This window comes from Simochromis diagramma, unplaced genomic scaffold, assembly GCF_900408965.1.
Source record: "Simochromis diagramma unplaced genomic scaffold, fSimDia1.1 OVJJ01000205.1, whole genome shotgun sequence".
Lineage (NCBI taxonomy): Eukaryota > Metazoa > Chordata > Actinopteri > Cichliformes > Cichlidae > Simochromis > Simochromis diagramma.
The window spans coordinates 4,002,117-4,026,852 of record NW_024386782.1 but is presented as its reverse complement, the minus strand read 5'-3'; the positions used below and the strand labels follow the sequence as shown (position 1 = coordinate 4,026,852).

The 24,736-nt window shown below is 40.3% G+C and overlaps 1 protein-coding gene and 1 long non-coding RNA gene across 2 annotated transcripts in view; one reads left to right on the top strand and one right to left on the bottom strand.

Moving 5' to 3' along the window:
* Nucleotides 1-23,108, bottom strand: part of insra (insulin receptor a) — a 54,208-nt gene extending 31,100 nt beyond the window's left edge. Inside the window, exons 1-2 of the mRNA XM_040017170.1 lie at nt 21,804-23,108; nt 11,154-11,702 (exon numbers count right to left, since the gene is read on the bottom strand). Of these exons, the coding sequence (XP_039873104.1) occupies nt 11,154-11,702; nt 21,804-21,897 (643 nt within the window). The 5' untranslated portion in view covers nt 21,898-23,108. The remainder of the gene's footprint in view (nt 1-11,153; nt 11,703-21,803) is intronic.
* LOC120724771 lies at nt 1,174-15,153 on the top strand. The gene is made up of 3 exons (XR_005693989.1): nt 1,174-1,331; nt 11,110-11,118; nt 15,143-15,153. It is a non-coding gene; the product is annotated as an uncharacterized LOC120724771 (long non-coding RNA).
* Nucleotides 23,109-24,736: the final 1,628 nt, after the last annotated feature.

The window sequence follows — 24,736 nt, the reverse complement described above, 5'->3', positions numbered from 1 at the left end:
AAAGAAACATATTATTCAATAAGCTGTAAAACTGTGGCGAGATGTTTCAAATCCACTATGGCGATGGTGAGCGTGCACGCCGCTGAAGAAACGCCTGTCGGCCCTGCTTTAACAGATGCCTGAGATGTCTGGGATTCCATGGGAAAGGCTCCAGTAGCTGAACGGAGAGGGTTTGCAGGGTGCAGCTCCACAACACTGAGTGCCAGAGCACTTAAGTCAGCTCAAAGAAATAGACTTGTGGTGCGTGTATTGGGGGTTCTGAGGCTAGCTTTATGCTGGTGAAATAGTACTCTGCGACCATGAAGAGCATAGTTGTAGCTGAGGGGGGAAGAAAAAAAGAGGAACAAGTTTTAATCACTGGCGCATTTGTCCCATCTTTTCTGCCCTCCCTTCCCCACTTCCTGCCCGATTACAAATTGAACTTCTGTGATACCAATAAGGTCAAAGGAGTCAGAATTTATACACAATTTATCAGCTAACTGGGTTTTAAGGTCCTCATACATCACTGCACAGCTCAACTACTGTATTGTGAACCGAGCTGGTGTTTGCCATGGCCAACTCAAATAAACAGCAACCTCAGCTCAGCAGCTTTGCTCACTTATTTTACTTCAAAGCAACTTTGAGCAATTTTATCGATCCTTCCTCTGATAGATGTGCTCTCGTTCTTGCATAACTTTTCCAAAATGCACCGCTTTGTTGCACTGGTTCTGAAAGGCGCTTCTTAAATGTAGTTTTGGTTATTTCTAAGTAAAAAGACAACTCCATCTGTGGTACGATAAAAAAGAAAGAAAGAAAGAAAGAAAACCAAATAGCTCACAGATGAGATGCACACTGGCAAAGAAGCACAGCGGAAACATAAATAAAAGAAAGGGAATTCAGACATAAAATTGGGGTTGTGCTGTTTCTTTTGGATGGAAAAAAAAACAGCTTCTGGTCCAAATTTGTGAAGTCACTAAACAGCAGTTTCTATCCTTTAATAAAACCACAGCAGCCTGTATTAAGGAGGTGTGATACATTGTGCACAGTGTAAGTGAGTCAGCTTGTGTTTAAAGGTAGAAAAGCTGTTTAGGCTCATCAAGGACACACCGTCTTTCACACACGGATCTGGATTTTCTACCTTTGTTTTAGTTTGAATACCATTTAATTTACGTCTTGCAGCTGGGGTGTGCAGAAAGCTACAGATTTAAGCTTTCAGGATTAATATTATATAAATCATAGGAAATCAGCGTGAACGAGTGCCGTGTGTGAGAAAAAATGATTCATGGGATGAGTGGAGGAAAAATACCAGTTTAGCTCTCAAGTTTCATGACAAAGATGGAGACACCTGCGGAGTCATAGTTTAAAATAAAAATATTAGCGATGAGTCATTTAAGACACTTTGATGAAGCTTTTTTAAAAGATTTTCTCAGAGGTGACTCAATTTTCCCAAATAATAAAACTTGGTCAGAAAATCCTTCATTTCCCTACAAACAGCTTTATGAGCAGCAAAGTTTGTCTTTTTTTCTGCGAGCTAAACTCTCCACAGGTCAGCCTTCAGTATTTTGGTCTCATAAAAGTGTCTGCCGCTACCGAGGCGACACTCTAGGCCTCAACGTCCATTCATAACCTCGGAGAGGAAGCGGACCACAAAGACAGGAAACAATTGGGAAGAACACTCCGTGAACTTCTACAACCACCATTGTTTAGAATGGAAAGGGATTATGGCGCCAGCGCTGACTGCTGCGTGATGGACCTGCGACAAGGTCGACACAGAGGACTGGCTTGAGGTCAACGGCGAGGTGGGGCCCATTCCCTTACCCCCATGGTGGCTTTGCTTTTCCTTCCGATACGGCCTGCATGAATAACTGATGCGTTCATATCCACGATTACACCACAATGTTACTCCCGTGTTTCCTAGCAGCAAGACTAAACAATGGCCGCCCGCTCTGTCTGCACACACACACACTGGCAGAGGTTATGTCCCCATGTGATTTATAGTCCGTCTGTTACACAGACACACTGACCCTGACAAATCTCCCAGTTCATCTCATGATTGGAGCGCAGATATACACGGCATGAGCCCAGGGTTATTTTGGGCGCTCCATTTCAAGCGAGGTCCGGCACACGATCGTCACCTGACCCGCTCGGGCTGTTTCGTAACAATTCCCCGATTGTCAGAGAATCAGCCTGCACACACGTTGAATTTGAGGCAGGCTGTGTCTCTGCAGAGAGCCGTACTCCACCTCATGGATGCTTATTAATTATGTAGCAGACACAGGTGAAAGTTGCTGTGGTGGCAGGGGAGGAGGAGGATGAGGATGGTACCCGCTGAGTGTCGCATCTCTGGCAGAGACTATGAACTCCTAAAACACTGTTTCTCCAGCGTCCTTCAAGCAGTATTTAGCAGTCTAATATAAAGATCTCTGATACCAAACACAGCAATTTAATGCTCGCCTAAGTAGTGTATGATGGAAAGCTATATCACATTTCTGTTGAGACTTTGCAATAAGTCTGACAACTTTTTATGTAATCAATTAAACAGTACCCAGATACCCTGTAGAACACAGATGGGTGGAATATCCAATGACAATTTAATTTTTTGCCCTTTATGAGCCTCTGCAGGGAGCAGTGGTGACAGTGTTAGTTTCAAATCTCAAAGCTCTGAAACCGTCAACTGACTGGCAATCACACTTTCCGTTTGCGCCAAGCAGCCTGCACGAGTATATTCACACATTTTTGTAGCCAGTGCGGCTGCGTTTGTGCGGCAAAAGACACACTTAAAGCCGCCCAGCTCTGCTTCTCTTTTATATCACTGATAAAACAGTGGATGCTCATACTGAAGTCTGCACGTGAGCAAGAGTTGAGACAGCTTTTTTTCCTCGGCTCTGTATGATGAGCTCAGCATTTTGTTTGTAAGAGCCAGCCAATCAGAAGGAAAAAGACTGAGGCACTAAAACAGCTTGTTTCAGACAAAAGACGCCGAGCCCAGTGTAAGAGAAATAAGGATTATTTTGAACTATGAATCCTGAAAAATGCTAAATGAGCATTATAGGTCTACTTTTTATGACTTTTTAGCCTCTCAATGACAGATAATGCCTCAATACACCTTCATTTCAGTAAATGTGATTCTTCATATGTTCCTCAAATCAGAGTTAAACTGTTAGCTGGTAAGTGAAACACTGCGCACTAATCCAATTTGTTTGTTATTTCTTCTGGCACATTCGCCTTACAAATTAAAAGACTACTCGATAAGAAAGACTAGGGGACAGTGAAGAAGCAACGCTGCATTTAATTCCTCATCCCTCTCTCTCATGTATAAAAGGACAAATCTGACAGACACATTGGAGAAATGTCCGTCAGCAGAGTTAAACAGTGGAAAATGTTAGGATCATCAGTGGAAGTCCTGGATTTCTTATTGAAGCACATCCAATATTTTCAGCTGCCAGCCCCTTTAAAGACTCAGGCTTAGCTGACTTAACAGCCAAACGAGCCGTGCCACATAACAGCCATTACCAAACCATAATCAAATGCCCATTATCTTCAGTTGAGCGTTGGCAAGAAACAGCACTTCATTAAAAAGAAAACAGACTCAAGTACAACATTCCCCCTCGTGCCAGCTCACAATTTCAGTTTTTAAAAGGAAAATTAAGGCCTGGTTTGTTTCGCCTCTCAGACAAAAAGCCAGAAGACTTCAGATATTAACAAAAATATGCACAGAAGAAGGAGCATTGTAACCATCGACTGTTAGTGGCGACCACGTCTTTCAAAGTGGGTGTCGATATTTTCTTTGGCATAAAGGCGCTGATTTGGTTTGCGCCACATTAGATGTCTCTTTAAAAAGACGTGCACGTATTCAGCTTGTGGAGACCATGTGGCCATAGAATCACGTTCACACAGACCCTTGTGAGGTTCAGCTGATCTCAGTGTGCATGGATGGTTTAAGTACAGGACAAAGCAGTTGCATTTAATAAGAGATTTTACAGCTAAATTACAGCCTACACACGAACCATACGTAGTGCCATTCACATAACCTACCAATGACACCAAACGATGAGGTGAGAGGACAGTACACTTATTGCACCATTATTCAACTGGCTTCATTTATTTCAGGGTCACTTGTTGCAGATTTGAAGGAAACTGTTCTGTAAATTACTTTCCTGGTCACAGAAAGAAAAATATGTGCGTCTGTGGATAAATTAACAATGATCACATTTTTAAACTACATTCTATAAGCTTAATATTTGTCTATAATAGTGCATTAAGCCTGTCCCGTAGCCAAAACATGCCTCGTTAAATAAGGCCTGCAGGTTTGTTTCTGAATGACTGGTTGGCTTGCCTGTTGAAGCGTCTGCTCCTGATTGATTGTTTTGTAACAGCTTACTGTTTAAAGCCTTGTAACTCTGGTGCTGACAGAAACTGACAGCATCATCATCATCATCTCGGTCCTGTCACTGGCCTCCAGACTCTTTCTATTCCTTCTGTATTTGTCGAGTACGTTTCTTTTCCTCCTCCTGTTCTGTGTGTATTCTAGGGAGTTATGCCCAGTACATGTCTTGTGTCTTGTTTGTTCACTTAGGGTTAGGCAGCATTCCTTTGTGCAACAACATCTCTGTTCTGTTTGTTCACTTTGGCTTTAATGCACCGCGGAGTGCGCTGCTTTCGGTTTAATGTCATGTTTTCTCTTATATGAATAAATAAATCACTCTTCGCTGATAAACCTGTGGTTACCCTCGGTTACACTGCAACTCCCTTTATTCTTTTATACTAACCTACTTTACAGAAAAATGGGGAAAATGCAAACATTGCACTTCATTTGACTTCATTTCACAGTACAGTTCTGTTGTACCGTGTCACGAATGATGCTGTAAGCAAGTGTAACGAGTGTCTAGCGGTGACGATACAGCTCCAGTGTCCTGGCACATTTCCCCAGGCTAATTTTAGGTGAATATTTGGTTACTGGTGTTGAATAGTGACGTGGCATGTCTTAACCTGTACAGAAGCGGAGCACCGATGGAGTTCGGCCTTAAACCTCCAAACAACATCCAGGCTACAAGAGAGTGTGATTTTAGTAAATGACCTCGTTAAAAAGAGCTAAAATAAAATACATATAATTGACTTTTCTTTAACATTATTTACCTTTTATGTTTATGTGTTATTATTCAGGTTATTTGATATAATGACTTCAAAGCATAGTCTGTTTTTGGGCCTAGGTAAATACAGTTACTAATGAATCCACAACTTAGCTGTCTAATTGGAGGGGTGATTGTGTCATTTTCTGTAAAAATTAAAAAATAAAACAAAAACATTTTTGTATCTTGGAATGACTAAACTACAGAAACACCAGTGCACTGTACGTGGATGTGTATTTTCTGTCTGGCATTTAGTTTTAATGAAACTTCATAACAAACAGAATTGAAGCTGAAACTGGACATTTCAAAGAGCAAATTGCAAATATAAAGAAGGGAGCGGGGCGGCGTCTCATTTTTGCCACTATTACGGCTGTTTACATGGTGTTTTTTTGCGCGCCTGTAGCTAAATCTAATCAAATTTGGCAATGAGCATCTCCGGTAACCGTGCTTTGCCACTATGCTGAACGGAAGCTTCCAATTTGGGGTAAAAAGGAGGGGGAATCTGCAGCGGCTGCTCGCCGAGAGGCTCAAATTACCCCTGATATAGAAGCAGGGAAGAGAAATGGGTTGTTACTCCAAACATGGGAGCCGAGCCAAGCCTCGTGGTTGCGCAGCTTTGTTTCGTGCTGTTGTACAGACTGCAGAAAGAATGTGTGTGTGTGTGTGTGTGTGTGTGTGTGTGTGTGTGTGTGTGTGTGTGTGTGTGTGTGTGTGTGTGTGTGTGTGTAAGAGACCCACAGTCACCCCTGGCACTTAACCACTGTCTATCCAAAGCTTCCTTTAAAAATAACAGTATCACAGTATGATAAATTTTAGTTCTTCTTTTACAACAAAATAAAAAAGTAAAGCATTATTATGCATTAGACAGAGGTTACATTACATTTTTCTTTTATTATCAGGTGTATTCCTGTGTTTATATTTAACATGCATGCATGTTCCTTTGTGTAAATCATCATGGAAATAAATGCAGCAAGTTTTTGGAAAGCCTCTAACTTGAAGCGCTCCTGTAGGTCTATAAAAAGCAGTGACAGGGTACATCAGAACAGGACACCGAATGCAACACTGTGCCCTGTGGTTCTAGCTGGAGCTTAACGGGTCTTTTCATGCTTTAGTGAAAGTAGGCAAAAAAAAAAAAAAAAAAAAAAAAAAACGCAGGTCACAGACCACAATACCACAGGCCCATGATTGGAGATCAGTGCCTGCCAGCCAACATCTGGCCTTGATTCACTGTCTCGATTAGGAAATCATCGGTGAGACTTTTTATTTAAACACTTCCGGATTAAGATTCACCGCCACCGCAAACTGACAACAGGTCTTCTGAGCCGATTCTGCAGATACTTCAGACGGACTTCAGATGGCTGTGAACCGAGTGGCCACAAGCAAAAAAGTCATTAGTGGAAAAACTATAAACACACTTCTCAGTGGCAAAGGCGCTGAAGAGCGTAATAATGGGGCCGCGCTCAGTGCAACAGAAACTACCGCTGCTGCAAACAAACACTGGTTCAGTGGACTTGTTAAACTAATCTAGGCAGTCCCAGTTTTTCAGTGGGAGCCGAAACTCACACCAGTGCCAAACAATCAGCCACAACCTCAGTTTCATGACTGTTAATATTCAAACTTTCACTGCCATTGATCAGTGGCCATGAGTATTATTCACCGACACTTGGGAAATGGCTACAATTACAGCTAGGGCTGCTCGATTACGGCAAAAATGATAATCACGATTATTTTCACTGAAATTGAGATCTCGATTATTTGACGATATTTATTTAACAATAACAATGTATTGGATAATGACTTTAAAGATTGTCAAAAAACAATATAAAATAGTGTGCAAATACTGATAACTGTGCAAATGTTTGCAATATAAAAAAATAAATGAAAAATGTAAACATCTATGTTTAGTGAACTTTGCAGTGTTGCTCTGTGGTGCAGCTATGACACCGTAGCAAAGTTTACACACTATGTCTACTTGATCCACGTCTGACTCCGCGAACCCATAATGTTTCCACACCACTGAAGTTTTTTTTTACCTCTCTTTTCAACCAACGGCAGTCACTCTTCTCTCCAAATAACTTCTGCTTAGCTTTCCGAGCTTCCCTAGGGTCCTCTTAATCAGCGGTCCCCAACCCCCGGGCCTCGGACCGGTACCGGTCCGTGAGTCGTTTGGTACCGGGCCGCGAGAGTTGAGGCTCAGGTGTGAAATGTATAGTTTTCAGGGTTTTTAATCGGTTTTCAGTGTTATTTTGTTATCGTTTTTATCGTTTACTCGGTTTTCCTTGGTATTTTCACGTGTGTTATGAATAAATTTTCTTTTTTTCAGTACCGGTACTAGTTTTATTTTGTTGTATTTATCCGCGACACCTTAAAGGCCGGTCCATGAAAATATTGTCGGGCATAAACCGGTCCGTGGCGCAAAAAAGGTTGGGGACCGCTGCTCTTAATTGTTGTGACACGTGTTCAAAATGCAGAGAGGTGCGCTCGATTTGCCACACGGAGCAGCGCGAGAGTAAAGCACGAGGGAGGGGCTAATAATCGGCTCAGTCATTTTTAATGATCGTTGAAAGCCCAGATCGTAATCGTGATTAAAATTCGATTAATTGAGCAGCCCTAATTACAGCACTCTAACATGGTGGAGGATCCACTCTGAAGGCACCTCCTCAGTTCAGCGTCACTACTCCCTGTCCAGGATATCCATCCTCATCACCGAAGGAGGGACCGCTGGCATGTAGGTGTAAACAGACAGTATAGTAATGAGGTAGCTCTTCTGTGTTGTGCCATCAACTTAGCTAGAGGTTGTTTGGTTTTCCTGATACTCTTCATTCTCTCTGGTTGTTTATACACTACTACTGTATTTTGTGCTCTCTTTCTGCTCTCTTCTCTTTCCCCTCTTTCCCAACCAGTCACAACAGATGGCTGCCCCTCCCCGAGCCCAGGTTTCTTCCTGTTAAGTGGGAGTTTTTCCTTCCCAGTGTCGCCAAGTGCTTGCTTATGGAGATCAAGTGATTTGGGGGGTTTCTTTTTAATATCGTAGGGTCTTTACTTACAATATAAAGCCCCTTGAATTCAGTTGTTGGTGTAGTGTGTTATTTGGGGGTTGAAAGGCACAGAGATGCTGTGTTTGGAGCTGTACCGATAATCTTGACACATATGGGATCTCCAGTGGCTTCAACTGAAACTTTACGGTTCATAAACCTGAGACTGAAGAAGACACTCAGATGAGTGATGAAACGTTTCTCCCACTGAAAGCGCTGCATGCAGACGAACAGAATCAACTTTCTGGGATTTCCTTACCTGGATTATTGAGCATGCATCAGGACATAATGTAGGCAGTGTTGTGTAATGATATGGGCCGACACCCATGTGTAAAACTCTTCTCAGCACTTGAACTTGAACTTGAACTCTTTATGTGTAAATTGGTGGGCTTGTTGTTGTACAGTAAAAGGCACGATAAATGCACTTACGAGGGTAATGAACAATGTTCCATGATGTCTAACGTCTTCTATACAACGTCCCCACAACATAAGAAATGACGACACTACAGTTTATTGAGAGTAAACATTCACAGACTAACTGGAAAGGTGTTGCATCACATTAGAGTACAGTTCAGGCAACATTGACACAGAGCTTGGCCTACTTAACTTACCCTAGCACATGACAGAGGGCTGACATTTCAACATCAAGAAGGAGCGACATGCCCATTTTTGTTTTGTTATGTCTCTGTATTTTATATTTATGAGATTTAATCTGACACAAAGACATGTTTTGTTTCTAACAAATACCCTCATCAGCTCTTATTTAAGTTGAACTGAACTCTGTAAAAGCTGGATGGGTAAGACGTGTGGCAAAAGCCAATGGAAATATTGATGTACCAATGAAAAGAAGCTGAGAAGGGCTCTGCAAAGCTGCCACTAATCGCTGGCAAAAATCATAACAAACTAAAAGGCAAATCTAATTTTTAATGTTAGACACAGTTTCTTATACAATCATGGAAAAAAAAACCCAAAAACATGATTTTTTTTGACTGCTGCAAACACTAAATGGGGACATAAAGGGGAGAAAAACTGAGCCAAGTTTATCTCCACATAAAAATGGTGGCTTGTAAATAGATCTCAACTTGAGATAGAGAAATCTGGACATTATTTAACAATAATCATTATAAAAAGATCTGAACATTTCGATAACTCCCTTGATTAAAATTGTTGAAGGAAACAAATGCATTGAAACACAATAGCCCTCACTTGGGTTTATGTTTCGATGGAATTTCATTTTATTATGACTTTAAATCCACAATTACACTGAAAAATCAAGCTATGAAGGAGATTTTGCTGCATTACATTTTGTACTGAAGCCCTTGTTTTGTGTTGTGCTATGTTGTAAATCCAGAGCACAATTTTCCTTTACATCGGTGACCTTTCAGCTGTCACTCCCCATTAGGCTCAGCTCGAGCCAAAAAGAGAGCCTTTGGTCAACAACAGAAGCAAAAGCGATTCACCTGTGTGGAAATAACAAATATCTTTCAACAAAATGAGCACAGCTTGGGCTCTGGCAGCCCACAAGTCAAGCTCAACCAGCAATCAGTGCCACAACACATCAGCCGATGCTTCAGCTGAGTTCCTTCTGCACATCCTATTGGCAAAGATCATATGCAATGATAGTTAAGATGCTTCAGCCTGCATACAAAAACCTACTTTAACTGCACCACCTGTGCTTTAAGCCATTTTACAATCAGTCTGCTGTCATTAATGCCTGCTATGTCACGAGGAGCTCCTGTGGTGCCCTCCATGCCCTTTCATGGTATCCACACGGCCATGCTATCCATACAGGTAGCAATGTTCTTTTGTTCATATTAATATCAATAAGGGTATAAGCACACAATAGAAACAGGTCAATGTCAAACTGCATCATTCAAGAATGATCACACAGCCGAATACACACAACCTCAGACATTGTTAGTGAAAACTGGACATTATCCTCCTCGTGAAGGCCAGATTTTATTGCAGGACTGTTTTTTTGAGACCTTTCAAGTTTTATCTTTGTATATCTAAACTGTCAAGTGTAGATTTAGAATTGAATTTGAATTTCCAATGAATTTGTATTTAAAAAACATTTGTTATAAAAGAAGGCTTATGACTATCTGAGTCACTGAAAAGTTCAGGATGAATGGGTAGGTGGAATGGTGTTTCACTGGATGGATGGATGGATGGATGGAAAAATTGAGCTTTCAAGTTAAATGCCTTTTAACTATTACTGACTAAGGAGATTCTGCCATCTTAGTACTTTTAAACCTCAGCGCTGCATTTAATACCGAGATACATCTTCTCAAAAGCCCTTTTTTCTATTTCATATGCTCCCCCTTGCTCATTTAAAAAAAAAATTTTTATTATTATTTATTACTTATTATTTATTTTTGCGTTTCACTTATATGCAGATGACTTGAAGATTTACATGCCACTCAAACATCAATTCTTCTGAAGGCCCTGCTGCGCTGTTTCGGGAGATATTTGGACATGGATGGCTTTAAATGTTCTTAACTTAAATGAACAGAAAGCAGAGGTCAGTGTGTTCGGTGCTCCTGACTTTGACCTCAGCCCTTTAAAAATGTTTTTAAAAAAATCCTTTGCAAGGAATCTAGAAGTGTGTAACAACAATCCAAGTTTTGACAAACCTTTGCAGTTTTTTCACCAAAACTGTGAATCAAACTGGCCAACATTGATACTTCTCTGACATTAGACACCTGAAAACCATTTTTAATGTTTGGTTTCTAAATGTTTGAGTTCAGTGTTCCTTTTATTTGTGTTGTTTTTACTCAGATTTTCTCACTTTGTTTCCTTTCTTAAAGGCTATCATTTTGTCCTTTGTTTTATGTTATTTGATTTTATTTATTTTTTGTTTTTAATACAGCACTTTAGTCAACAGCTGCTGCTTTTTAAATGTGGTATATAAACAAACTTGACTTGACATGGATGAACGGATGTGTTAATAGGTGACTGCATCACAGATAGCACACGTTTTAGTAGATAATCTTAATAAAAAGCTGCTTACTTCTCTGACAGTGGTTGTGGGTCCAGCAGCGTTCACTGAAGTGCCCATTGAGGGTGGTCGTCTGGCAGGTGGTCTTTCCGACTGCCGCCCCTGGACACACATCGCCACACTCTCTGTCATTCTTGTTGGCCACGATGTAGTTGTCCTCCACCGAGTCCAGGATCTTGGACCAGTCCAGGGTGGAGAGGTAGCAGAGATCAGGGTTCTTCTCAATTCTCACAGCTCCTCTGGTGATGTTCATCAAACTGTGAAGGCCGATCTCGCGCAACTGGAGCATCTCAAACACAACCAGGGCATAGTTGAAGAAGAGGTTGTTGCCTCTGATGACCGTCAGGTTGGGGAAGAGTTCGCTAAGGCTCTCTAGCCCGTAAACTCTGAAGAGCAACAGATAGTCGGTGATGACTGTCAGCTTGGGGAAACTTATGCCTCTGAAATCCTCAGGCCTGGTCCTGAACATGAGTAGGATCTTCAGGTGGCCTTCAATCACAGTACAATTCTCGAGCGTCCGCAGGTTGGTCACATTGTTGCGGATGTCCTTGCTTGGACAAACTGAAAAGAGAATCAGAAAGACAGAAACATATTCTTTAGAAACGAGTTCTAGTGTCACATACAGAATAATAAACGGTAAATTGGTGGAGAGGTTCAAATGTACAGTACGCCATTAAGAGTGACGAAACTGTGATGCATTTCAGAAAAATGTTTTGGCTCTTGGGTGTGAAGACAAAAAAATTTCTAAGGACAATTAATCTTATGTGTTGTCTGCTCTTCTCAGTGCCGAACGTGCATTACACAAGATGTCTGCTCTGTGCACAGGAAAAACAAGGTCGAAGAAGTAAGACGTGACAGATGGGGGGAAAAATAGATCTCTTGATAATTAGGAGATATTTCTTTCCTGAAGAAAATATGTGGCTATGTCCCTAACTTTGATAAAGACCAGACCATCTTCCTTGACATTTTGTTTAGCAACCACATATCTGTCTGTGAGCCTCTGTCAAATATGGAGCGCTGTCATCAACGTGAGGCTATGCTCATCCTTGGTTATGTCGAGTTGATTTGTGGAGTTGCTTCTGTAACTCAAGACCATAAAAAACATTAGCTAATGCATTAAAAATATTTGTCCTTGGTAATGGCCATGTATTGCACCAGTAGCAGATTTGTGGCTTTGTCAGTGCTCACCCAGACACATGATCCTGTTCGATGAGAAATTCCTTAACTATGCCACCCCGCAGACGGGTTACATGTTTTTCTGTCTACTGTATTGCTGTGACGCAACACGTGAGATTAATGTTAGCCAGAAACTATCATTCGTCTGTCAAGTGTTATTTTGACACCACTGCTTATGTTTAGTCCAAAACTCAACAATATCACAGCTAACCCTAAGAACCACAGCAGTTTCTGGGTATTTTTTTGAAATCCTGTCACATTTTTACTCACCCTGAACTGAGTTTCCTGACCTGCATATTTATGTAAACAGAACATGCCCAGCTTGAAATAGAAAGAATTCAAAAATAAGGCACGAATTAAAAGTTTTTGGACTTTTGATGACTCTGCCAGGTGTAAGAGTCATGCAGACATAAAATTACTTTTATTAATTGCAGCAGAAATTAATAAATATTAATAAATAAATTGATTTCTTCAGCTTTAGATGAATGTCCAGTGTGTTGCAAGAGCTACAAAAAAAAACAGGGAGTTGAGTATAAAGAAAACTAAAGGTAATTTCCTAAAATGCCTTTTTTCAAATCAGCCAAACTCTTAACCTCATGGAAGTGCTATATGGGTCACCCCAGCCTTAGTCATGCTGGAGGTGTGCGGCCTGCTGAGAGTGGACTGCATTTGTTTACCAAAGGGCCAACCGCTGAGCCGGGGACATCAACCAGTCAACCGGTCAGCCGTGTGGAGACGAATGTAACCACTAGGTGTACTTGTCTTTATGGCCGCAGCTCATTTTACACCTTCTGTTGCATAACAGTACAAGACAAGCAGAGCACAAACACGGAGTCCAATCACCGGGAGACTGAACAACAAGCGTTTCACTTTGTAACCTTAACCAGGAAGCTAATTCTCCAGCACTTATCTGGAGTTGAGCCTACAACTCGGAGGCGTGTTTAAAACAGAGCGTAAAATGTTCAAATGTGGGTTTCAGCTGCTGCCCGTTAAAAGCAGCTCAGTTTGTTAAAAGGCACATTTCTCTTCTTAAACTACACAAAGATCAGCAGCTCTCCTTGGAGGCACTGCTAAGTTGTAAGCACATATGACGGGCCACAATCCTTTTACTTTCAGCACATCTACTTCAAATTTAAACTGTTCTCATCAAACTGACTGACAAACTGCAAGCAGCCTACTGTAGATCCATTAGGAAACACATTTACAACTACAAGCTTCTCTCTGTATCATACAAGGCCCCACACACAGTCGAGCAACGCCATTAAAAAGAACAAACAACAGCCGAAGTTTACAATGCGAAGGGTCAGTGGCTGTGTAGTCACAGCTAAGGCAGAAAGCAGAGGACTAAAATGAGAAGGGGAATAATCACAGGGCGGCGAGTGCAAGTTCCTATCAGTGTACACTTTCAGCCAGGCCAGTATTTTTAGCACCACATTCCCAATAGAGAATCTAATACACTCCAGTCCTACTGATAGTGGCTCACATTGGAAAGTGGAACATAGCAGCCCTGGTGTGTAAGTGAGGAATTTTGGAGCAGCGGCAGAGAAAGAAACTGCCCGAGCACTCTTCTCTACCTGCGAACAGCAAGTTCAAAAACAAAACTTTGGCAGACAAAAACTAAGGTGGCTTAAATTTAGCTCATGACAACATGTCATGACTGAAACAAGACAAACTGGGACCACTGATGAATTTACATGCTCCCCGTATTGTGAGAAACAGAGAAACTGGGAGATTTCACAAAGATTTCTATTGTCAATAGGCCAGCTCCCACTCTCCATACATCCCTTACTCTGAACCAGAGACTGAAAAGACTGCTTTGAGTCATCAATTAGAGTCGTTAGAGGGGCACATTTCTATTCACCACAGCCATCATGTCTCTCGCTGCCTACACCTTTGAGAGAGATTTACTTTATAATTAATCAAATAGGAGCACTATGATAGACACAAAAGAGCAGGCAGAAATGTATTAATAATAACTATAATAATCACAGTGTAAATGTTTTCCCTAAATGAAATTTATAATGAGCAAGAAATCACACGAAAAGACGAAATAGAATTCTTTTGAGCAACATATTCTTTTATTATGAAAAACTGGGTCTTTTAACACCATTCATCAGCAGGATAAATAGTTGGTTTTGGCCTCTTTGGGCATTTTATTAATTATCGCTCAAATAACCCAGCCTCCATTTACACGTCCACAATATAATACCGTGTCTGGATTATCTTATCTGGATGAGGGGAAAATGCAGATCATTAGCACTGAAACAACATTCTGATAAGCAGTTAGTTAAACAAATAATCAGCTTCTCAGAGCTGGAGGAGATTTGCTGCTTTCAATGTAAATTATTCACTGTAAGGTAAATATGTCTGAGTTCTGAACATTTGGTACATCAAACGATGAAGAAATATAAAGGATGATTGGAGATTGCGGCTATTTTTCCTTTTTTTTGCGCCACGGACCGGTTTATGTCCGACCAATATTTTTACGGGCCGGCATTTAAGGTGTCGTGGATAAATACAACAAAATAAAATCAGTACTGGTACCAAAAAAAAAGAAGATTTATTCATAACACACGGGAAAAGACCCAGGAAACCGAATTAACAATAAAAACGATTAAAAAAGAAACTCTAAAAACTCTAAAAACCATACATTTCACACCCGAGCCTTAACTCTTGTGGCCTGGTACCAAACGACTCACGGACCGGTACGTCGTCCGTGGCCCGCTGGTCAACGGTACTCTCTCCAATCCCAAAATGCAAAAAAAAGCTGGCGCCTGGAAGGGACTTAACTTACAGTGTACACTTAACAGTTAGGTTGGTTCGAGGTCTGAACACCTTCTCGTGATAAATGAACGACTCTTGAGTTCATCTGGAAAAAAACGAGACCAGCTCCTCTAAAGGGTCCTGGTGCAGTTGTTTTGGTCTGCACCCAAATGCAATTACATCTTCAGAAATGAAGCGCACCAAGCAGGAAAACAAACCAGAGTTCGGTTTAAACGACTAAACAGTGCAGACATGAAACAATGTCCTGTGAATTTCAGATGACCACAAGAGATGGTGTAAAATAGCCGTGTATCCTTTACGTTGCACGCGCAGAGGTCGAGACACAATACCAATAAAGTCACACTTGTGACCTAGGCGACGCAAGCAACCTGACAAATGGACGTGGTGCCCAGCTGAAGTTTGGAAAGAAGATGAAAGTGAGATGCTTGCTGGGTGCCTGGCCCCTTCATTAAGAATGACATACAAACACCCTTACACCCGGACTGTACTTTCCACATCCAGAAGTCTGCTCGGGTCCGCATGAGGTCAATTTTATCATGGTGAGCACAAGGACCCGTGCCGATGTCCATGTGCTTGCATGTTATTTGTGACCATGTGGACTAGCGGACAGAAAACTTACATAACAATGCACAAATTACACATCTCCAGCTTCCTGTCTGTGTCTGCAACCATATATATACATGGCCCTAAGTGAGCGTGCTGCCTAGGAGGAACACGTAGGTAGGAATGTCTATAACGATACCGGCAGAATTAAGCAATTCTCGATACCCAATTCAATACGTCCATTTCAGAATAACAAAAGAAACGTAATACTTTGGATGTTTTTGAAACTAACTCAACTTGAATTATTTCTTGAAGTATTTTAAAATCAAATGGTACCATATGTATTGGTTCTGGTGACATCCCTACATTTAGGAGGCAGCACATATGACTCACAACTCCAGTGACTAGCTGTGAATTAACTGGACTCTATTACTCTAGCACAAACCAGTGCAATCCGACCTCACAGACTTTGTACTAATGTCCAACACAACTTGTGCACCACCAGGTAGAAGTTGCAGCCCAACAATTATTTTTAAAGCTGATAATTAAGCAGATTATTATTTGTCATTGTTTACCGGTAATAATTTTATACATAAAACTTTTTTTTTTTTTTAAAGCCAACTGGTCTGGAACTCAACCTTATGTCAATATCACCCAGTTTTCCAGACATGGATTCATGCAGCGTTCCTTTTACCCCTTTTACCTCAGAATCTGGATATTGGAGCTGGGAGTGACGTCATTCCCAAGTTGACTGCATTCCAGTAGTAGCAGATGGAAAAGCAGCCTTTGTTGTGCTCCCTAGCAAGGTAAAGCCATTCATCCATCATTAGCAATACAGCACAATGCCTGGTTTTATTGTGCTTAAAAACATCGCTGCAGCACATCCGCGTGCTTGTGTACAGCTTATATAGTGAGTGTTGGATCGCTGCCTGCTAGTGAGTTGCAAATACACAGCAGCGGTAATACAAATTACAAGTTTTACAGTTTTACTTGTGTTTAAGAAGTCAGGGTTGGTGGGGCTTTTCTGACTTTCAGAGTGCGCAATCCAACTTAAGGGCTGGACAATGTGAAAGAAATCTCACATCAGAACACAAGCAGATTAATTCTCCCTTAACCAGCTCATCGACTAATCGCTCTAAAAGCTCTACGGCACATTATTGCACTCAGATTCATTGGGTGATGTTTGAAGGTGGTCTGCTTCACGATGTAATCAGTCTGCAATAAAAGTCAATCAGGCAAAAAGGAAATCCATAGAAGTTGATCACATTTGAGAGAAAAACAAAATCTACCCACAAGCTCCAACAGTGTGACCCAATTCTATATAATAATGAAGCCATACAGCAAACAAGACCACACAATTAATTTCATGAGTAAGTGCAGACACAGTTATGATGTTACCGTCCTCATAATTAACCCACACAGTTAGCAGATTGTGAATGCCTCGTGTAAATCCCGCCTAGGTCACAAGTTGCACTTTAATTTGAATCAACATGCACTAATCTATAGCTCACTGAAGCTTTAATGCAGAACACAAATTGTGTGCATATGTGAACCAAAGGAGTCAATGCTGCACAGTCTGAGCGCCACAATCTGTCCACTTTGTGCTCAGTGGCACTACGTACAAAACCGCAATCCTTTCACTACAGCTGCAAGCATCAACAGGCACAGAAGGCTTCTGATGTAGAGAAGGAAGTGGATGGGGGGGTTCGGGCTGTTAGGCTGATGGTGTATATTATCACTGAGCCTCAATAAGCATGCAGGAGCGCAAGCACTCAGTGATTGCAACACTTCCCTTTTCTAAGTTTCACTGTTGTGTTGTTTTCTCAAACAGGGCTACAACTAACTGAACATTCACAAACTGGCACGTGATGTGATCCTCTTTAAGACGGGTTTTAAAACCTCAAAGTGAAAATGAAAAATTGTAAATTGTAAATTAATTGTAAAAATAAGGTTTCATTTATCTAACATCGTGCTCAAAACTATTCTAAGAATTACTTCAACTAAATGTTGTATTTATTAAAAAAAAACATCCAACTATCTGCTATGGAGAGCTCCTGAGCACCAATTACAGCTCAGAAATTTATCATTTTTGAATTGTGCAAGGTCAGATATTACAACAGCCAGAAAGTGACATTACTACGACTCTGAAGAGATGCAACTTTCTTCAGAAATTGGTCAAGAGTCAAAGTCATCCTCCGCAGTGTAGAATCTCTTACAAGAGTCCAGAAAGCAGGCGTGGGTTGAGAGTTTAATCATCAAATATGTCAGCAACTGGGAACCACAGCACATTAACAATACAGTGCAAAAAACAAGGAAAACGTTAAAACCAAAGAAATCAGGCCTCAGTCTTTAAATAGAGTGAAACTGAGTAAAACAGAGAGCCCGACCACACCACAAAGTTCCCCCTTGGGATTGTGTGATTTGTATACTGTGGCTGTGGACCAAAGATCATTTAGTACCGACTCAGCGGCACTCACACATTATTCTCTCTGCTGGTTAGCAATACAACCCCCTTTTTATGTAAAAATATAAATCACAACCCTATTATTTGTCCTTCATTTTAAATTTGGGGCGCCTGTTACTTTGCAAAACTGCTGACACAGTGCAGTAGCAGCCAAAACAGCTAATGTCACTACTGGCTTTAACCACCGGGATTCATAAGAGCCTTTTAAAAAAATACACAGAGTTCATACAAACAGCACGAGCACCGAGGTAATTATTACCTCTGAAGTGTGACAGCACGCTAACAAGCATATTTTCTTTAAACAAGGCCACAGTGTCAAGGGTAAAGATCAGGAACTACAAGGTTTCACCGTCAGCATGAGTGGATAAAACGAATGAGTGCAGGTGTGTCAGATTACCGTTTTCAAGCAGTGCATAAATTTCAAACCTGAACGTGCCAACAAGGATTAGAGAGCCATTGTTTCGGATGACAAATGCAAAAATCACACTATTGTATACATGTCAACTGCACTTGTGACTTTGGTACTTGAGGGCACAGTGGCAGCTTGTGTGTAGTGTTTTTGAAGAGGTGGCGGGGGAAGGGACAGTTTCATTGCCCTACAATTGCTCTTCTTGTCGGGTGGCGTAAATCAAGGGCGCCAGGTTGCTGGATCGCTGCCTGATTTTTTGACCAAAGTGGTGCTTGACAACAGGGTGCCGGTGGCTTCATGGCGAGCCCCGGCTGTTTAACGCTCTTAAGGTGATATGTTATCATGGCACAACAATAACACGACTCGACCACCTGAGCCCTTGAAGCGCGACGTAAGGGGACATAAGATCGAAGCAGCTCATGCTTTTATATATTTTATATTTAATAATATATTTCTAAATTTAACCCAATCTATTAGACTGCTGTGATAAGACCCTGAATATTTATATATTGATTTATTGATTTATTTGTACTCCAAGTGCTGGAACAGACTGATGTATGGCCTTATTTTTTCGCACTCTTTTTTTGTTCCCTTTGCTTTGGTTGATGTCGTCTTTACTAAAACCAAAGTAGCGTCCAAATAACAGCAAAAAAACCCCATTTTTATTTGGTACAAACTGCGCAGTTGGCTCAGTGTTTGACATTTCCTCCATGATGTTTTCATGTCACAGACGGGGGAGTCACAGAACAGTCATGTGACAGCACACACAGTATATTTTAAAGGTGACAGTACATAATTTGGGGAAGTACTAACAGAATTTAACAACAGAGCAGGATTACACATATTAGAGGTTCTGAAAGTCGGTTGTTTTTTTAAATTAGAATTAACTAGTCTGTTTTTTCCCCCTGACGTTAAAACACAACCCCAAACTAAGCACCTGATTCTGTTGCCCTCGTTTGGAGAAAAAACTGTATTTATGTTTTTTTTTTCCTACATTATTTGCTTTCTGAATCGTAAACTTCTGGCACTTTAAGTCATATTTCCAGTTTCTTGGATGTATGTATTGGCAATTACTCTTCTTGGTGACTTGCACTGTCACATCAGTAAAGAAGGTGACACTTATAAATGACTTATGCTGATGTTTATCACATCAGTTCTGCAGTCGCCAAATGTTCAAAGTGTGAATGTAAAAAAACAAACAAAAACAAAATCTTTCTAATCGATCTGTGGTACTTTTTACAGGGTCCAGCTAAAAGCATAAAATACACAATATTTACCAAAAATGGTGACGGCTTCAACATTTTCAATTGATGTTTAGTAAATGAAATCAATTCACGGTGAATATGAAGTTTCCATTATTAAGTGAATTTTTCCATCAAGCTGAGCTGGGCAGCGAAAAACAAGTAGCTCAAAAGATTTTCTGACTTCAACACTGGTCAGTGCAGCTTATGAAATCGAGCAGTGTGGGGCCCAGGTTCCACTCTTCCCGTCTGTGGTTCACCCTTAAGTCTGAGAGGAGCGAGAGGGGGGCTGCACGGCAATTACACAACTTGCTTCAGATTTATATCTTAAAATTCTCGCTCAGCCTGACTTGATGGCATCGCTCCAAACGCTCCTCATTTAAATCTGATGAAAGGCAAGAGACTCTGCGCTTTTTCTTTTTATCCGATTGTCTCTTACGTCAAACCAATGCCATATAGTGAAGCAGTAGGAGTGTCAAAGCTACCTGGGGCTGTGCACACACTGTATAAATGTCATAATGTACATACACGGGAGGGGCTTCTGTTTATCTGTTCATCTGAAAACGTGTTTGTGTGCTTGTGTAACAGAACTGTACCAAAAAGCAGAGCATTTTCTCTTAGATATTACAGTAATTAAACAGGATTAAAAGTGATGAGTACAAAATCGTTTTTACTTTGCAACCGTGCACAAAATTGACCATCAAATGAACCTACAGGCAAACATTTTTGTAAACAAACAACTTGAGGAAAACTGGTTAGCTTACCAGTTTACATCGGACTTTTGAAGATCATATAAAAAAGGCATTTACACCACATTTAAAGTCGGATTTTAACATTAAAGTCATTTTAAAAATCCACACTTCGGGAGTAATTTCACTGTATAAAACTCAAAAAGTATTGACAGATGCACCAAACACGAGCCAATATTCTTCCACCAAAGGCTGTGACAAGCATTATTTCAACAAGTTATTCTGGCTGGACAATAAGGAAACAACCCAAGAGTTATTTGCAGATTTAAAAAAAGGTTTTAAAATTTTTCTTCTGACCTATAAATCAAAGATAACCTGGAATGAATCATCTGCTCTGATAAAACTGAACTTCCTGGTATATGGGGCAATGACTGATCTCTGCCATATCACTGCTCTGCTGTGCAGACATCTTTAAAAATGTCCCACACCTTTTCTTAGTAATATTACCCTTATAATAAAGATTCCCACAGTGGAAAACTGTCAGTTTGCAGAGTCACTGCAAATGCCGTTCATTCATTCTTATCAACAGGGTGTAGAAGGGATTGTGAGGGGCTTTAAAGAGGGCTTATTGTCACATTCCTGCACAGAGCAGAGCAACAAGCCAAGCTTAAGCATCTACAATAACAACCAATTAATTCTACTAAATTCTCAGACTACTTACTTAATTTGTTTACAGTTAGTGCAGACTCACACAGCCGATAACTGCTAACCTTTGTCCCTTCAATGCAGGGGCTGTCTACAGCACTGCTGCTGCAGCCTGCGTGCTTTTTATCAACTCACCATCACTAACAAAACAAGAGAAAAAAAAACAGTATGGCAATATTGCAGCAGGGTATCCGACTAATCAGCGGGATGTTTGCTTCATTTAAGAGTAAAACCGTAATAATAATAATAATAGTGATTTACTGTGTTTTTGGATGTTCATATAATAACTACAGCAGCTACTACGTGGGTGTAAATATGTGTAGATAAAGAAAACCTGATAAGTCACTTGTGAAATCGATCAACCATTATCTTGGCACTATTAAAATATGTGTAAAGATTTTTTTGATTGCTTTCGTTAACCCAATCACTGCAACTGAGGAGAATTTTCGCAGCATTTGGCTGTCATTTTTAAATTTTTTAATCAAGCGTCATTTCAATCTGTGCGTTTTCCGCTCTTTTTCGCAAAAAAACTTCTGCTTTCTCTCAGGGTAGAAAACAGGCATCTGCACAGCACAAACAGCTACTTACTCTAAGTTTCACACAGTTTTTAAAAAGAGCTTAATATGAAATGTGAAAATTGGTGTTACTTACTCTCTGCACTTGCTTGGTGACAGCTCATCATAAAGCAGACTGCGGTCAAAACAAACCCCAAAAGCAAAGTCCGGAGCCACATATCTGACACCATGCAGCGCTTACTCCCGGTCGAAAATCAGAAAAATATAAAAAGAAAAACCTCCCGACGAGCAGGACAGCTCGGACTTGAGAGAGAGAGAAGTACCTTCAGGAAACTGGTTTTGTTTTGCGGCGTGGGCCAACAGGTAAACAAAAATAAATAAAAGACATCCCGGAAGATGGGCGGAGGAACGACTCCAACGTGTTCAGTCAAACACAAGCTAGCAGTGCTGCTGCTGCTAAAGTTAGCCACCTCACTGTGGGGCGGGGGGCGCCACCATCAACAAACGCCAACACAGGGCGTGGGTGCTCTTTTATGACTTTAAGTGCTTTTTGGTTGTTATTCTGGCCCAGCTGAGTGTGTCAGTGTCGGTGAAAAAAAAAGTGCAAAAATGGGCTCGCTAGCCGAGAAGAAGCTGGTTAGCGCTGGTGCTACAGTTGAGCTAGCTAGCCTGGCTCCTGCTCCACTTCAGCTCAGGCCACAAGCGAAGTTTGCGCCGCTTTTCAGCAGCCCACTCAGTTAATTTTAACTTCACCAAATGCGACGCGTGGCCACTCGGCTGCAATGCATTTCATCCTCAAAAAATAGAAATGATGCATGCACAAAAATCTTAATAAAAGCGAGCTTTAGTGTGATTAAGAGGGATTTTTTTTTTTTAAAAAAGGGGAGTCGTTTGCTGCTGACTCGATGGTTGTGGCATGCGTGGCGTAACGTTAGCGTGAAAAAAAGAGGGAGCGAGATAGAGAGACAGAAAAAAGAAGAAAAAATCCCGTCAAGTCCCACAGCGAGCAAAAAACAGCCCAGTTTTCATGTTTGTGTTGTGAATTTTGTCGGCTTGGCTGGAAAACTTTCTCCACAGTCCGTGTAGATATTTCAGCAACACCTCCGCTCTCTGAAAGGCTGACAGCGCAGACTTCGTCGCAGCTCAGAAGCAGAAGCACCACTCTCCTTTTTTGTTTTTGTTTGGGAATTTAAAAAAAGAAAAGAAATTCACATACACGCTCCAACTTGTGCTCAGTGCACTGCACGGCGGCCCGCTACGGTCAAAAGTGTGTATCTAAACGAGAGGAAAGTAGGTTTATCGGAGTTTATAGTTGTTTTTTTCCTTTTCTTCTTCTTCCACACACAGAGGTAGGTCTCCCTGGTCCTGTAGGATCCCCTTCTTCCCAGCCCCTCCGCCAGTAAACAAACCCTGCCAGTGAGCCAGATGGGCTTGAGGGGAAATACGGACTGGAGCTTATTGGATTACACAACAAACTGATCCTACTGTCAGCGTTAGAAAGTAACACAGTTACTCCTGCGATTAATTTGCAACAAGGAGAAGTTTACCTCGAAGACTGCTTTAGATTTACTGCCGTGTCACTCGATTTGAAACGTACTTAGAACTTTAAATGTACGACTACAGACGAAATAATCGGTCAAATGATCGATATAAAATTCATCAAAAACTCCCAATTAATCTTTAAATTATTATTTTTTGCATGTTTGTGGTTGTTGTGAATTTGAAAACAATAATCATTTACACTTTATGAAATTTAAAGACCTAAATATTAATGATTAGCTAAAAAATAATCATTCAAGTTGCTGCCTAAATAAATTACTTTACCATTTTAACATTTAGAGTTATTCCTTAAATATCACTATTACTAACTCCTAATACTAATACTATTACTACTAATAATAATAACAACAGTAATAATACATATCTAAACAAGCATCTCTTAAAATATTTTTCTTTTCAGGTTCAATTTAACTTTATTTGAGTCGACAGGGTACTTTGTAATTCTAAAAATAAATTATTATTATTATTATTATTATTATTATTATTATCATTAGAGCCTTGTGAAAATTAATTAAAGGAAAAACAACAGTTTTGCCAGTAAGCATAATCACTTTGCACTTTTATGTGCATCTCACAATTAAAAATATTTAAATAAGCAATATTTACTAGTTAACTATATTTATACATATTACACACACACATATATATATATATATATATATATATATATATATATATATATATATATATATATATATATATTCTGACTTGAAGGAATACACATTTTATGGGTTTATTACCCACACATAAAAAAAGAAAGACAATAAACCAAAGAGCATTTGTTTTCCATAACAGACATCACACAGGAAACACCCAAATAAGGAACAGAGAGCTCCAAAAAAGGCCAGATAACCTCCGGAAGTAAACATTATTCAGTTCACGAGGTTACTGATCACATACAGTGAAACATAAAGTACTGTAATCTCCTGATTTGAAACCAGACTATATTAGGTGCACGCTGTGTGTACAGACCCACATTCTTTGTAAATTTATGAACCGAACAAGCAATATTGTTGTGTAGTAGCAGACAAAGTGTTCCTTTAAAATGACACTGATGTGATTATGGGTTAGTGGTGAAATAAGATGGATATTTACTAAAGTTGTAAACACCGTGCTGCCAGTAAAAACCCAAAGAAGTCAGTCAAACATGAGGCGAATTATCAGCTAGATAAATGAGTAGTAATGTGATTATCATAAAACAAAGCAATGCCCATGACTTTTATCAAATGCATCATTTAGAATTTTTGTTTATTGTTTTTTAATTACCGTTTTTATCAGGTTATTAAAAACATTGAAGTGAACTCAAATTGTGCATTTTCCACCAACTTCAATCCTCTGTTAAACAGAGGATATCTGGACTTCCTTTTCCCCTCATGAAGTTTAACTTGTTTAACTTGTTTTGCGCAATTTTACTGTTATAGTTATTAATTCGAACTGTAAACCACTGTTTACAAAAAGATCGGCTGACATGGGCGTATTCAGAATGAGCTGCAGAACCTTTTAAAATTA